Source organism: Epinephelus fuscoguttatus, linkage group LG14 (genome assembly GCF_011397635.1).
Source record: "Epinephelus fuscoguttatus linkage group LG14, E.fuscoguttatus.final_Chr_v1".
NCBI classification, from domain to species: Eukaryota; Metazoa; Chordata; class Actinopteri; order Perciformes; family Serranidae; genus Epinephelus; species Epinephelus fuscoguttatus.
In genome coordinates, this window is record NC_064765.1 from 1 (window position 1) to 15244 (window position 15244).

The window sequence follows — 15244 nt, forward strand, 5'->3', positions numbered from 1 at the left end:
TAACTCTTCTTCTTTCTTTCTTTAACTTCTTCTTCTAGCCTAACTTCTTCTTCTTCTTTCTAACCTAGCCTAACCTCTTCTTCTTTAACCTCTTCTTCTTTAACCTTCTAGCACAACCTAGCACAAACTTCTTCTTCTTTCTTTTCTTTACTAACTCTTCTCCTAACCTCCTCTCTCTTCTCCTAGCACAACTTCTTCTTCTTCTTCTTCTTCTTCTTTCTTCTTCTTCTTCTTCTTCTTCTTTACTTCTTCTTCTTCTTCTTTAACCTTAACCTAACTTCTTCTTCTTCTTCTTTAACTTCTTTCTTCTTCTTCTTCTTTAACCTAACTTCTTTCTTTAACACAACTCTTCTTCTTCTTCTTAACCCAACTTCTTCTTCTTCTTTAACACTTACAACTAGCACAACTAGCACAACTTCTTTCTTCTTTTCTTCTTCTTCTTCTTCTTTCCTCTCTTCTTCTTCTTCTTCTTCTTTAACTTCTTCTTCTTCTTCTTCTTCTTAACCTACTTCTTTTAACTTCCTTCTTTCTTCTTAACTAACTTCTTTAACCTTCTTCTTTAACTTCTTCTTCTTCTTCTTCTTTCTTCTTCTTTAACTTCTTCTTCTTTGCCTAGCTCTTCTTAACTAGCACAACACTTCTTTCAACACAGCACAACCCTACTTCTTTCTTTCTCTTCTTCTTCTTCTTCTTTCTTTCTTCTTTAACTTCTTCTTCTTCTTCTTCTTCTTTAACTTCTTCTTCTTCTTCTTCTTCTTAACTCTTCTTCTTCTTCTTTAACTTCTAACACTTCTTCTTCTTCTTCTTTCTTCTTCTTTCTTCTTCTTCTTCTTCTTCTTCTTCTTTCTTCTTCTTTAACTTAACTTTCTTCTTCTTTACAACACAACACAACTTCTTTCTTCTTCTTTAGCACAACTGCTTTAACTCTTCTTAACCTCTTCTTTAGCACTCTCTTCTTCTTCTTCTTCTTTAACTTCTTCTTCTTTAACCTACTTCTTCTTCTTCTTCTTTCTTCTTCTTCTTCTTCTTCTTCTTCTTCTTCTTTAACTTCTTCTTCTTCTTTCTTCTTTAACTCTTCTTCTTTAACCTAACTTCTTCTTCTTCTTCTTCTTTACTTCTTCTTTAACTAACTTCTTCTTTCTTCTTTAACCAACTTCTTCTTCTTCTTCTTCTTCTTTAACAGCTGCACAACACAACACAACTCTTCTTCTTCTTCTTTGCTTCTTCAACTTCTTCTTCTTCTTTCTAACTTCTTCTTCTTCTTCTTCTTCTTCTTTCTTTCTTCTTCTTCTTTAACCTAACTTCTTTCTTTCTTCTTCTTCTTCTTCAACCTAACTTCTTCTTCTTCTTCTTAACTAGCAACTTCTTCTTCTTCTTCTTCTTCTCTTCTTCTTCTTCTTCTTCTTCTTCTTCTTCTTCTTCTTTAACTGCTAGCTTCTTCTTAGCACAACTTCTTCAACTCTAGCTACTTCTTTCTTCTTCTTCTTCTTTCTTCTTCTTCTTCTTCTTCTTCTTACAACCTAACTTCTTTCTTCTTCTTCTTCTTCTTTAACCTAACTTACAACTGCTTCTTCTTTCTTCTTCTTCTTCTTCTTCTTTAACACAACTTCTTCTTTAACTAACTTCTTCTTTCTTCTTCTTTAACCTATTCTTCTTCTTCTTCTTCTTTTCTTCTTTAACCTAACAACTTCTTTAACTTCTTCTTCTTTCTTTGCTTCTTCTTCTTTAGCACAGCACAACTGCTAACCACACCTAACTTCTTCTTCTTCTTTCTTTGGCCTAGCCTAGCCTAACTCTTCTTACAACTTCTTCTTCTTTCTTCTTTCTTCTTCTTCTTCTTCTTCTTCTTCTTCTTTCTTCTTCTTCTTCTTCTTCTTCTTCTTTAACTACTTTAACTTTAACCTAACTTCTTCTTTAACTTCTTCTTCTTCTTCTTCTTTAACTTCTTTCTTCTTCTTCTTCTTTCTTCTTCTTTCTTCTTCTTCTTTAACACAACACAACTTTCTAGCACAACACAACTTCCAACTCTGGCCTAGCACTTCACAGCTCTTCTTCTTCTTCTTCTTTACTTCTTCTTCTTTAACCTCACAACTCTTCTTTAGCTTCTTCTTCTTCTTCTTCTTTCTTCTTCTTCTTTCTTCTTCTTCTTCTTCTTCTTCTTCTTTAACTTCTTCTTCTTTCTTCTTCTTCTTCTTAACTTCTAACCTCTTTAACTTCTTAACTTCTTTACCTTCTTCTTTCTTCAACAACCTAACACAACTCTTCTTCTTCTTCTTCTTAACTAGCTTCTTCTTCTTTAACTTCTTCTTTCAACTTCTCTAGCACTGGCCTTCTTCTTTCTTTACTTCTAACTTCTTCTTCTTCTTTAACTACTTCTTCTTCTTCTTCATCTTCTACTTCTTCTTCTTCTTCTTCTTCTTCTTAACTTCTTCTTCTTCTTTAACCTAACCTAACCTAACCTAACTTCTTCTTCTTCTTTCTTCTTCTTCTTCTTCTTAACCTAACTTCTTCTTTCTTCTTCTTCTTCTTCTTCTTCTTCTTTTCTTCCCTTTCTAGCACAACTGCTTTCTTCTTCAACTTCTAGCCTAGCACAACACAACTCTTGCCTAGCCTACAACTAGCACAACCACAGCTAACTTCTTCTTTAACTTAACTTCTTCTTCTTCTTCTTCTTCTTCTTCTTCTTCTTCTTCTTCTTCTTCTTCTTCTTCTTTCTTCTTAACTTCTTCTTCTTCTTCTTTTCTTCTTCTTCTTCTTCTAACTTCTCTTTAACTTCTTCTTCTTCTTCTTCTAGCACAACTTCTTCTTCTTCTTTAACTTTCTTCTTTAGCACAACTTCTTCACAACTACTGCTTCTTCTTCTTCTTCTAACTTCTTCTTTAACTTCTTCTTCTTCTTCTTCTTTAACTTAACTCACAACCTTCTTCTTCTTCTTAACCTAACTTCTTCTTCTTCTTCTTCTTCTTCTTTAACTAACTTCTTCTTAACCTAACCTAACTTTCTTCTTCTTCTTCTTCTTCTAACCTACTTCTTTCTTCTTCTTCTTCTTCTTCTTCTTCTTCTTCTTCTTTAACTTCTTCTTCTTACTTCTTCTTCTTTAGCACAACCACTAACACTTCTTTCTTCTTCTTTAACAACTTCTTCTTCTTTTTTCTTCTTCTTCCTAACCTAACCTAGCACCACAGCACAACCTTCTTCTCTCTAACTTCTTTCTTCTTCTTCTTTTCTTCTTCTTCTTCTTTCTTCTCTCTCTTCTAACCTAACTTCTTCTTTCTTCTTCTAACTGCCTTCTTCTTCTTCTTCTTTCTTCTTTACTTTCTTCTTCTTTCTTCTCTTCTTCTTCTTCTTCTTCTCTCTCTTCTTTAACCTAACTTTAACTTCTTTCTTCTTCTTCTTTCTTCTTTCTTTAACCCTTCTTTCTTTAACTAACAACTTCTTGCTTTGCTTCTTCTCTTCTTCTTCTTCTTCTTCTTTATTCTTCTTCTTTAACCTACTTACATAGAACCTATTGGGGCCACACCCTAACATATGACAGGTCACTATGGGTTACAGTTATTTATGATTGTATGTGATGATGCCTGTATGGTCCCTCCCAGGCTTTATGGACCTTGATTTGGGATGATGTTGACACTCACCCAGTATTGCAAGATGTTATAATTACACTTACATATGGTATTATGATGTTTGCATTTACCCATGTTAGGATGATCTTGCATTCAGATATGATAGGATAATGTTGACATCAGCTCATGATAGGATGTCATGCTCATTGTTTCTGTTTATTATTGAACTTATGCCTGTACTGCTGCAGTACTTACCGTCCATGCCCTTAGAAGGAGTGGTCTATATATTATGATTAATAATTCATGATACCTGGAAGTTCAATTCATACCTTTTACATTAAGTACAATTGGACAACACAGAAATACATTTTCAAAAAAATTTTTTTAAATTAATCCAACAAAGACACAACCACAGAATTTAATTGATATTTCATAATTAATTAACAGTGGGACAGTGCTAAAACACAATTAAAAAAATCTTGTTAAAATTAATTTAATAAAAAGACAAACACAGTACTCAATTCATAATTACAATTGGATGACATTAAAACACAATTTTAAATAAATTAAATTAATCCAAAAAAGACACTACCACAGTAAGACACGAGCAATAAATTCATTTAATATTTATGTCTTTAAAAATAACAATATCATACAGCGGCAGTGGGAGTTCCCCTTTAAGACGGTGACCCATGACCTGTCACGCTACTTCCTCCTCCGCTCCGCTCCATTTCCTTCTTTTGGCCTTGGACGCCATCTCGACACGCACGCTGTAGCATAGCTCGTTAGCATTAGCATAGCTCGTTAGCGTTAGCAACATTCGCCTGAAGAAGGTTCAACTATACCGAAACGTAGCAGTTTCTTTTGTGCTTCAAAGTGGGAGCAATAAAATTCAGTGAATCAGAGCTCTGCTCCGGAGTCTTTTTTGTTGATTTTTGTTGCCTCACAAACCCCGATCTCGACCATGTGGGCCGAGCATGATGACGAGGGCTGGACCACTGTGCTTTATGGCCGCCGACGGAGAGAGGGCAGGTATCCAGAGCCGCGGCCCTCCAGCAGGTATGACACCGACACCCGTCTTGACATCAGGCCCAGCAGCTACAGACCCTCATATGCTTCGGTGACCCGCAGACCACTGGGGCGCGATGCGCCCTCCCCTTCCACCTCCCGTTCCAGGCCTCGGGGCGACCGCCCGCAGCAGTACGGGCCTCCCGTACCCTCTTACCACCAGATCCAGCGCTTCCAACAGTACCGGCGCTCTCAACCCACCTTCCAGCAGAACCAGCGCTCTCTACCCACCTTCCAGCGGGACCAGCGCTCTCAATCCACCTTCCAGCAGAACCAGCGCTCTCAACTCACCTTCCAGCAGAACCAGCGCTCTCAACTCACCTTCCAGCAGCACCAGCGCTCTCAACCCACCTTCCAGCAGAACCGGCGCTCTCTACCCACCTTCCAGCGGGACCAGCGCTCTCAATCCACCTTCCAGCAGAACCAGCGCTCTCCACTCACCTTCCAGCAGCACCAGCGCTCTCAACCCACCTTCCAGCGGAACCAGCGCTCTCAACCCACCTTCCAGCAGAACCAGCGCTCTCAACCCACCTTCCAGCAGAACCAGCGCCCTCAGCTTGACTCCCGAACCCGGGGGAGAGGAGCCCCCAGCGGGCGCTGGTGGCGATCCTCCGCCACCACGGACCAGCGCGCAGCCGCCGCACTACAGGGTAGGGACCCTACTCTCGCCGCTACCCAGCCGGGACCGGCGGCTCCACACTCCACCGACCCTGATTTTACCACTAAGGTACGCATTATCCACAGACTCATTAAAGGAATGCACCACTTGCAAAATGCGTCCCAAGACCACCCTCCTGTCACTATTAATAAAATGACACATACCTTGTCCACACTTATTAAGCCAGCAACACCCACCGATAAAACAATTGACTTGATTTGTGGTAATGCCAAAAATTGGGCGCTGACCACCATGCTAATTTTGAGAGACCATTACTCAGAGCTTATCGAACAGCAGATTGACGAGCTGTTCGCCCTTCCCAGCCCAGACTGGCAACAGCCGTTTGACATAGCAGCTAACTGGGCTAGACGCAACCTGGGTAGACGGCTCCTTTCTGACACAGTAGAGCGCACAGAGGCCCTACTCATAGCCAGACAGGCTGACAGGGGGGTATCAGCCCCAGTACATGTCCCGGGTGATCACACAGGTGCCGCGGCACCTACAGGGGCACACCAATCAGTGCCCCCGCCTCCACCACCACCACCACCCTCACCCCCTCTACCTCTTTCCCAGACCATACGACCCACCGTGACGGCACGGGCCGGCGCCACACCGGACCACTCACCGCCCCCACAGCCTGGGGACCCCCAGGTAATGCCCCCCACACCATCTCCTCCTCCTCCTCCCCCTCCTCCATCACCGGTCCTCACCTTGGATCCTCCTGCCACTCCCAAGGAGCAGAGACCTAGGCGCACCTTCCGCGCCAGACCAGCCAAGGAGGTGTCCTCACCTGCTCTCCAGACGACCTCGCTTCCACCGGACGCGCAGCACCCGACGCAGACAACGGGCTACGGCCCTCAGCCACCTGCATCCACACCTCGGAGACCAGCGCTCCCCAAATCCACTCTCCCGCGGTCAACCTCTGGGGCGTCGCAGCCGCCCACGGCCGCCGCGCCTCAGACGCCCTCCCCCTCAGACGCCAGCTCCTGGGGGATTCTCCTGAAGAGATCAACCTTCTGCCACGTACTTCCATGACTCCTCTGCGCAGAAACATTTTCCAGTCTCAGATTGACTTTGGCAGACCCAGTACAGGTGCAACACACACCACACTTGAACCTACAATAACACCAGCCACACCCACACGCAGGCCCACCAGACACATTAACACCACTTACAAAATTAAAAACTGGAGCCTAGCAGTGAGGGAAAAATGGCTCATTCTGGGTGATTCTAACGTCGCTAGATTCCCACCCTTTAAAGTAACGGACCTGCAGATAGATAGCTTCCCGGGAGCCTCCTTCAGACACATACAGGGCGTCCTTTCCAAAATGGACCCAGTCCCCATGGTAGAGACACTGATCCTGTCTCTGGGCCTAAACAGTAGAACCCAAAGCACACAGACATCTATAAAAGACCTGCAGAGGCTCATCAAAGTGGCCAAAACCAAATTCCCACGGGCTGAGATCTGGCTACCTCTCATTAATTTTTCTAGAGGCCTACCCCAGCGGGAACAAATGCACCTACATGCACTCAACAAATACATAAGGTCTAACCATTTATTTATTCCTGAACTCCTCAGGAGCCAATTCTCCACGGAGAGGGACGGGATCCACTGGACCCATGCCACAGCGACTAGGCTACTCCAGCACTGGTCCCAGCAGGTAAACTGAGAATCCCCATGAACCTGCCACCTCAGGAGGGGAATAAAACTGTTATCAACCTCAGTAAAAAATGTATACTGTCCCCAGCACAGCTCTCTTTATTGAGCAAAGGTCTCACGTTTATCCCCACCAGGGCAGCACAAAAATCTGGTACAGAGCACCAGATTTGACCTCCAACAGTACCACAGGAAATTAAAGATCGTAGCTTACTTTGATGGAGAGAGACTCCGACCCCCCACCATTTACTCCAAAATCTGACTGGACCCCTCCATTAGCGAAACTGCCAGATAACATTAGGAAAATTATTCAGCAGGATATACAACATTTTGACACCAAATTTAAAATAATCAGAAATAAACCCAATCTTACCAAACCTGAAATAGAGGCTCTAAAGTCCTTACAAAATAACGAATTTCTAGTCATTAAACCAGCCGACAAGGGTAGTGCAGTGGTTGTAATGGACCGGGACCAGTATGTGTGGGAGGGACACAGACAATTGTCAGATAAAAATTATTACACCCAAATCACAACACCCATTTATTTACAAACTATCCCCATGGTAGAAAAGACCATACAAAAATTGTATGACAAAAAATTTATTAATGCTAAACAAAAAACATATTTAATTGGCAATGGAGAACCAAGACCCAGACGTTTCTATATGCTGCCCAAAATCCATAAGGAGCCTGACAAATGGAGCAAACCCCATGAAATCCCTCCTGGCAGACCCATTGTATCAGATTGCAACAGTGAAACCTATTTTACAGCAGAGTATCTCGATTTTTACCTCAATCCCCTCTCTGTCAAACACCCAAGTTACATCAAAGACACCTATGATTTTATTGAAAAAATAAAACAAATTTCTGTTCCTCCAGACTCGTTTCTTTTTACTATGGACATTGACAGCCTTTATACAAATATTGATATCCCACAGGGCATTCAAGCCATAAAAAACATTTTCTTTAAATATCCTGACTCTAAAAGACCAGACAAGGAATTATTAGAATTGTTACAAATAAACCTAACCCGTAATGACTTTGAGTTTAACGGTAAATTTTTCCTGCAGACTAAAGGCACGGCGATGGGCAAGAAATTTGCACCGGCCTATGCTAATATTTTTATGGCTGAATGGGAACAGACAGCACTACAAACTTCCCCCAAAAAACCCCTCTATTATTACAGATATCTAGATGATATCTGGGGAATCTGGAACCACCACAGGGAGGATTTTGATACATTTTTAACTCTGCTCAATGACCACAATCCCTCCATAAAATTAAAAGCCACTATTAATTTCACCTCTGTTGATTTCTTGGACACTACTACGTACAAAGGTCCTAACTTTTCACAGACACACAAATTGGACATCAAAATATTTTTTAAAAACACAGACACACACTCCCTACTTCACAAGGCCAGTTATCATCCAAAACACACTTATTCAGGCATTGTTAAATCCCAGCTCCTCAGATTTTACAGGGTCTGCACTAGAGAGGAAGACTTCAGATCAGCCACTAAAGTGTTATTCTCCACTTTGGCCACCAGAGGGTACTCTCGCTCCTTCTTAAGAAAATCATTCAGGACTTTCAAACAGACCAGACCTATTTGGGCCTCTTCTCCTCTCCCAATTATTACCAATTATTCCACATCTGCAGTCAGACTAATCAGGAAGGTGAAGAGCAATTTTCACCAGGGAATTGGGGATTCTCACCTGCTCCAGGATCACAGACTTATTCCTGCATACAGAAGGAACAGAAATTTACAAGATTATTTAGTGAGAGCCAAATTAAAACCACTGGGGGACCCTAAGTCCACAAGACACGGGGAATTTTTTCAGCATCGCCTCTGGGTATGCAACACAATTAATAATAATGTTTTTAGAACACAAGGGGGAACCACCATTGGCTCCAGAAACTGTGTATATTTAATTTTTTGCACTAACTGTCACATGCAGTATGTCGGAGAGACAGGTAACACAATCAGAGTGAGATTTTACCAATACAAATACAACATTTGTAAACAACACAACACACAAATACCAGTCATACAGCATTTCATACAACATGGCTGGACTGCCTTGAGGACCACGGTCCTGGAGACCAACCCACGTTGGTCCACGGCGCAACGCAGAAGGGCTGAAAGAAAATGGATCCGCCTCCTGGACACACTCCAACCGCATGGCCTAAATGAAAAATGAACAATGGGACCGAACAATGATGTGTTTCCTTGTGATTTACTGTTGTGTGACTCTATTGTTTCAGACCTGAACCCAACCGCGAGACCTGCCTATGACCCTTGCCCCTTCACCTAGGCCTGCCTCCAGCCAATGACTTTAGAGAGGACAGGGATCCGCCTCCTGCACACCCTCCCACCACGGAATCTAGAGGCAACGTGAAACCTAACAATTTTTTGGTCTCGCTATTATTTATGTTGTTTTATTATTTACCATGTGCCTGTACAATTTTGGCCCTCACCCTAACCACAATTACAGGTCCACCTAGGCCTGCCTCCAGCCTCCAGGTTCATAGGGTGCAAGCATCCGCCTCTTCCACACCCTCCTACCAGGTCTTCGAGACCCGAACGGAGACCAAACAATGATGCGGTTTCCCTCGCATTATGTTTTATTATGATTTGTGATGTGACTGTATGATTTCAGCCTTCACCCTAACCACAACCAGGGCTCAGGACCCTTGCCCCTCCATCTAGGCTTGCCTCCAGCCTTCAATTTCACGGGGAACAGGCATCCGCCTCCCTCACGCCCTCCAACCACATCTTTGGGATATAAAAGCAACACAAACTAATAGGCAGTTTCCCTACGATTGCTTTCCTACATACACACACATATATGGCTGTACATATATAGACATTTTTTGGTTTTTGATTATTATGATTTGTGATGTGACTGTACTGATTCAGCCCTCACCCCAACCAAAGACCCAGGCAGGACCCTGGTCCCTTCACCTTGGTGGGTCTCCACACCTCAACTACGGAGAAGGATTGGAGCCACCTCCCGGACACTTTTGGGACCCAGTGTCCTAATCAAAAATGGAACCAAACAATATGGCAGTCCCTCTACTGTCAATGCTTCATGTTGTTAATGTTTGATGTGGTTAATGTTTATTGTTTACTGAGGGACCGTGCCATCCCAGCCCTCATCCTAACCACACGCCTGCTCACGACCGGCCTCACCACTTCAATCCGGACCCTGACCCTGTCATGAACCCTAAACCTAACCTATAGGGGACCCTGGCTTTCAACGGGAACCCAATTTGACTCTATTCCACTACGACCTGGACGTGACCCCTGACCCTAACCACACCCCTGACGGGCCCTAATCCTAACCAAACCCAACGCTACTGGACATTTTAATCTGAACCCAAATTGTCTACAGTCTACCACAATGGACGTGACCTTTGACCCTAAAACCACATTCCGCACGGGCCCTAGACTACACTAAAATCATTGGTACCCCAACACTTAATTGGAACCCAAATTGGCCTTTACCTACCTTGGACTTACCTTGGACTTACCTTGACTCCAAATACACCCGCGACTGGAACTTGACCTTTGACCCCCAACACACTTCTGACGATGGGATGGGACTCTGGGAGGGGGGATGATGGACTGTGCCCTTCAGCCTCGCCGTCTCCGACGTTGAGGCTCAACTCCCTTCACCCTAACCTCATAGTAAGGTTTAAATTATAAAATTTCATACTAATTGGCATTTATAGGGTTAAAATTTTAAAATTTTAAAATTTCATATCATTTGGCATTCATTTTTTAAAAAAAAAGGGGTTATAAAAATTATTAAAACTACAATTTGGGGTATGTTCTATTTCATGGGGTAGATATAAGGTTAAAAACTACAAACAGCTTTAGAAGATAAATATAATTCATGGTTTTAGACACAGGGGGCGGAGACTATAAAAGGGAGGGACAGCCTGCCAGGAGCTCACTTTAGCTCAGACCTCCGAAGGGTAACCATCTTCTTAGAGAGCCCAGATCAGGAGTTTTTCTTTGTAGTGTGTCCTGCCTGAAGAAGGTCCACATAGGACCGAAACGTCGCATTCGGACACACTTATTGTTTATTAAAAAAGCCCATTCTTGGGACATTTTATTTTATATAACCCGTTTTTAGGGACATTTTTGTTTAGATTAAGCCCATTTTTGGGACACCTTTATTTCATTAAACCCGAATTGGGGACACTTTTATTTCATAATTTCATTTCATTTTATTTGACACATACATTTTATTTCATAAACATTATATACATTTCATATAAAATTCTATACAGTAAAATATTTCATTAGTATACCAAAGATAAAAACACACAGAGCAATAATTATAAAAGAAACCCAATGGGTTCTTGGGATGACAGAGGGGGCTGGACCACAGTCCGCTATGGCAGACGTGGCCAGCGCCCCCGTCAAGATAACTGGGGGTTCCAGGGTGGCGGGCGGTCCTGGGGGATGGCCCGTGCACCTCCTGTCCCCTATGGGGGATGGGTTCAGTTCCCCTTCCCTAACCCCCACAAGTTCTCATGTTCAGCGCCGAAAGCAAGCACAGAGACATGATGATGAGGGTAAGTTCTGGTGTTGCAAAGTCCAACACAACCTCAAAATCTGAAATGCAAAACAAGATTTAAGCTTAAAGAAAACATGATTATATGTGTAGCATCTGAGACCTGACAACAGTTTAACTGTTTTGATGTGTCCTTTGTCAGATGGAAACAAGCAACCCACAAACACCACAAGACAGAAGAGTGTAAAGAAAACTGCAGCTAAACGAAAGTACCATGTTGATGCTGATGCTGCTGCTGATGATGGTGAGTCCAGGCAATATACACCTGTGCTCTGAAATTGAATCTTTAACTCTTTCACTGAGCTAATATATATTTCTCAGATGGAGAGAGGCAAAACGTCTCATCCAGAAGACCAACTGTTAAGAGACTTAAGAAGACTGCAAATAAAACACAATGATGACAGTAAGATGAATTTCTATAAGATAGGTACATTCTCAGATGAAATTTCAAGTCACTGGGATCAGGTTTTGATCGACTAGGATATTAATCATGTCATTAAATACAAAGATTAAAAGTCACAATTATGACATGAAAATTATACATTTCAGGTAAAATGCAAAATTTGATAAAATTATGAATTTATGAGGAGATGAGACTTTTATAATTCATGATTAAAAAGGGTTAATTACATGATTATATTTTGCTGTTTGTCTAGCCATGTACCTGCTCTGGTTTGAAAACAAAGCTTCTAACAAGCAGAGAAGAGATTCCCACTCACATAATAACTTATCCCCTGTATGGATCTGCCATGAGCTTTGTTGAAATCTCAGCTGAGATTCTGTAGCTCTTTGATTTTGATTTAGGCAACACAACTGCAGACTTCAATGACATAGCCACGACAATACTCAATCTCATATTTAAATGATATTGAAAATGAACACTTAAATTATCTTTCAGTCAGCCCCTGAACTTAAACTTAAAATGTTTCATGAGGGCATCAGCGCTTACCTGAGAGTCTACAGCTCAACAGCTGTCAGTGTTGCTAAGGCTGTAGCTGGGAGGATTTTCAAAATAAAACAAAGCCTGGCATTAAACAAAACAGTTGACATGCTGTGGCCTATTAAACTTTTAAATAACGCATATGTCTCAATAACCCATATGCAGTAACAACTCTGCTCTTGATCCACTCCCCACAGAGGAGGAATAGTGAATATTTGTCATACTTATTTCAAAGAGGATCGATTTTGGATTGATTACAGAACCTTATTATCTTAGCTCAGCTATTAGGTTTAATTTTTTTTTCTTTAATAGGAGCCTGCTGTCTTTATCCACTGTTTGCTCAGCAAATAAGCACTTAAACAGTATAATTTTAATGTAATTACTGATATTAATTTAAAGCATAGATACTTATCATTACTGATTCACCATCAAACTTAACAACCTCCACTGCTGCTACTTCAGGGCTGCAGTTCGTCAACAGGGCTTAATGCAGTTGGAGGTTATGAGTTGCCAAATCGTGGTCAAGAATCCCTTCATCCAAGATGATAACTCTTCATCATCATAATCAACATTTGGCAGAAAACACTGAATTCACTTCAAATGGCTTTATATCCATGTTGTAAACACCGTTTTAAGAAAGACTGAGTTTAACCTCTCTAACTCCGTTCAGACACCGGCGTTCGCCCTCCCTCTCTCCTCTGTTAAATGGTATCTCCTAGGCGCACTATGTCATCAAACCATGTCATGTTTGGTGTCACCGGAAACAGGAAGCTCTCTGCTTCCTGAATCCGGCATCATTTTTCTTTTATTCCTTATGGTTTTTGCATCAGAACAGCCTAAATACACGAAGTCCAAAAATCGCAGTGAGTGGTGACAAGTCATGTCATGCCGTTTTTCGAGAGAAAATGTTAAAGGATTACTCGCGATCTCATGTGGAGCGGCGAGTGGAGACTTAGATCTTTTATAAAAGGTAACAGTCTCACTCCTAACCCTATTTTTGGCTGAGATACACCGTCTAGAAAGTGGGATCATAACTTTCACGTTTCATATGGCTTTATTTGGTGATATTTTATGGTGTTTCTGTCATAAACAACATCAGCTATCATAATCACACCTGATTTCAATAAGGTACAATGTCTGAAGCTGGCTGAGTGTTGTTTGATCACTGATAGTACTGTTTTGAAGCAGAATGACCAACTTGTCATTTGGGGCTCTGCCTGGATCTTTTCATGGAAAAAACACTGTAGAATGGTCATACTTTGAGCAATTTTCTTCAAACTTGAAACAAATGTTCACTGATGAATGTTCACTCAGATGAAGCCACAGACAGTTATTCATCCTGAAAATGATTTTTTATTTTATTTTAGGCAAAATCTTCAACTTTTTACTGACTTCAGAGGCCCATTACTCTGTCTCTGTATCACCTAGAGTGTTTCTGACACTTTCACAAGAAACTTCAGGGAGTTTTCTTTCTGGCAAGACCTCATGCATGCATGTAGTCAGAGCGGTTCAGAAGCTACACAGTCATTTTAATTTGGGTATGTCATTTTAGGTGTTTTCACTACAAAATGGGGTGGAGTCAAGAGGTTAAAATAGTGAACCTACCCAACAGTTAACCCTGTTTTCTTATTTTTAGGTGTTCCAAAAGTGCGAACAAGGCGACGCTGGTCTTTTGAGGAGAGGACTGCAGTCCAGCGAAGGATGGCATGGTTTGTTGCTCTCAGGAAAGTACCAGCAAAGAATGACTATCTGCTCTGCATCGAGAAAGAGTCTCCAGTGCTTAGCACCAGAACATGGAAGGATGTTAAATACTGTGTCTATAACAAAATTCTTAAAGTGGAGAAAATGCTGGGGGTCTATGACTCATGTTTCTCTAGTGTTTAGAGATTTGATGCAGATATGTTCTTTAAGATCCAGTCTGCTGGCTACAAGCTGCCAGTGTTCAAATTTTGTATTGAGTTGGCAGTAATAAGTACCATGTTTCTATTGATCAATTTACCAACAGTTTGTTGAGTTTTTCATTGCAATTTTTTGCAATAAAATTAACAGTTATGTGCTTGCTTACACTAGCTGTGTTTCTGTCTTTGACAAATAATCTTCAGTTTTCCTTTTCATAAATATTCAGCAGTCAAATATCAAAAAGACCCTCTGTTGTATTTGCCTCCTTACATAATAAATTTATGAATAATAAAAATGGCTATTCAGAATTGCAGAGTCTAAAATTAAACATTTCATTATTGCATATTCAGTATGCAACTTCACTATCACTAAATGAAGTTAAAATGTGTAAAAGAGAGTATCATAGTATGCAATTATGCTAAACTTGGCCTCAATAAACCTGTAGTAAGCATATCTCCGTTAATATTCCCAGTGAAATACTTTAAGTTTCCAGTCCTCACTTTGTTGGTTAAAAACTTTTTCTGAAAACTTTGTGTTTCTCAAAACCTGAAGGAGTGTATAGGGTAAGGGTGCCACCTACTGTCCAGAAATGCTATTTTCATGTTGATAGGTAAAGCAGAAAGGCCGGTCCTCACTTTGTCAGTCGATTTACTCGGTCCTCACTAAGCAGCAAGTACAAGAATGTGTGTGTGTGTGTGTGTGTGTGTGTTTGAGAGAAAGAGAAAGGGAAACAAGAAGATAGTGAGGATTTATTTTAACTACATCACCGTATCGTGATATTGTGAATCATGTCTGGCACATCTCCTTTTCCCCCCTCCGTACATCCTGGCTCCCACAACATTCACCCCGGTTTGTTATTGGGAAAATTCTTCA

At 41.4% G+C, this 15244-nt stretch overlaps 1 protein-coding gene across 1 annotated transcript; it reads left to right on the forward strand.

The window, feature by feature from the left end:
- The first annotated feature begins 6274 nt into the window (after window positions 1-6274).
- Window positions 6275-10626, forward strand: LOC125900771 (uncharacterized). The gene is made up of 2 exons (XM_049595989.1): window positions 6275-6950; window positions 9212-10626. The coding sequence occupies exons 1-2, from the start codon at window positions 6321-6323 to the stop codon at window positions 9215-9217; spliced, it is 636 nt and encodes a 211-aa protein (XP_049451946.1). The 5' UTR covers window positions 6275-6320; the 3' UTR covers window positions 9218-10626.
- Window positions 10627-15244: the final 4618 nt, after the last annotated feature.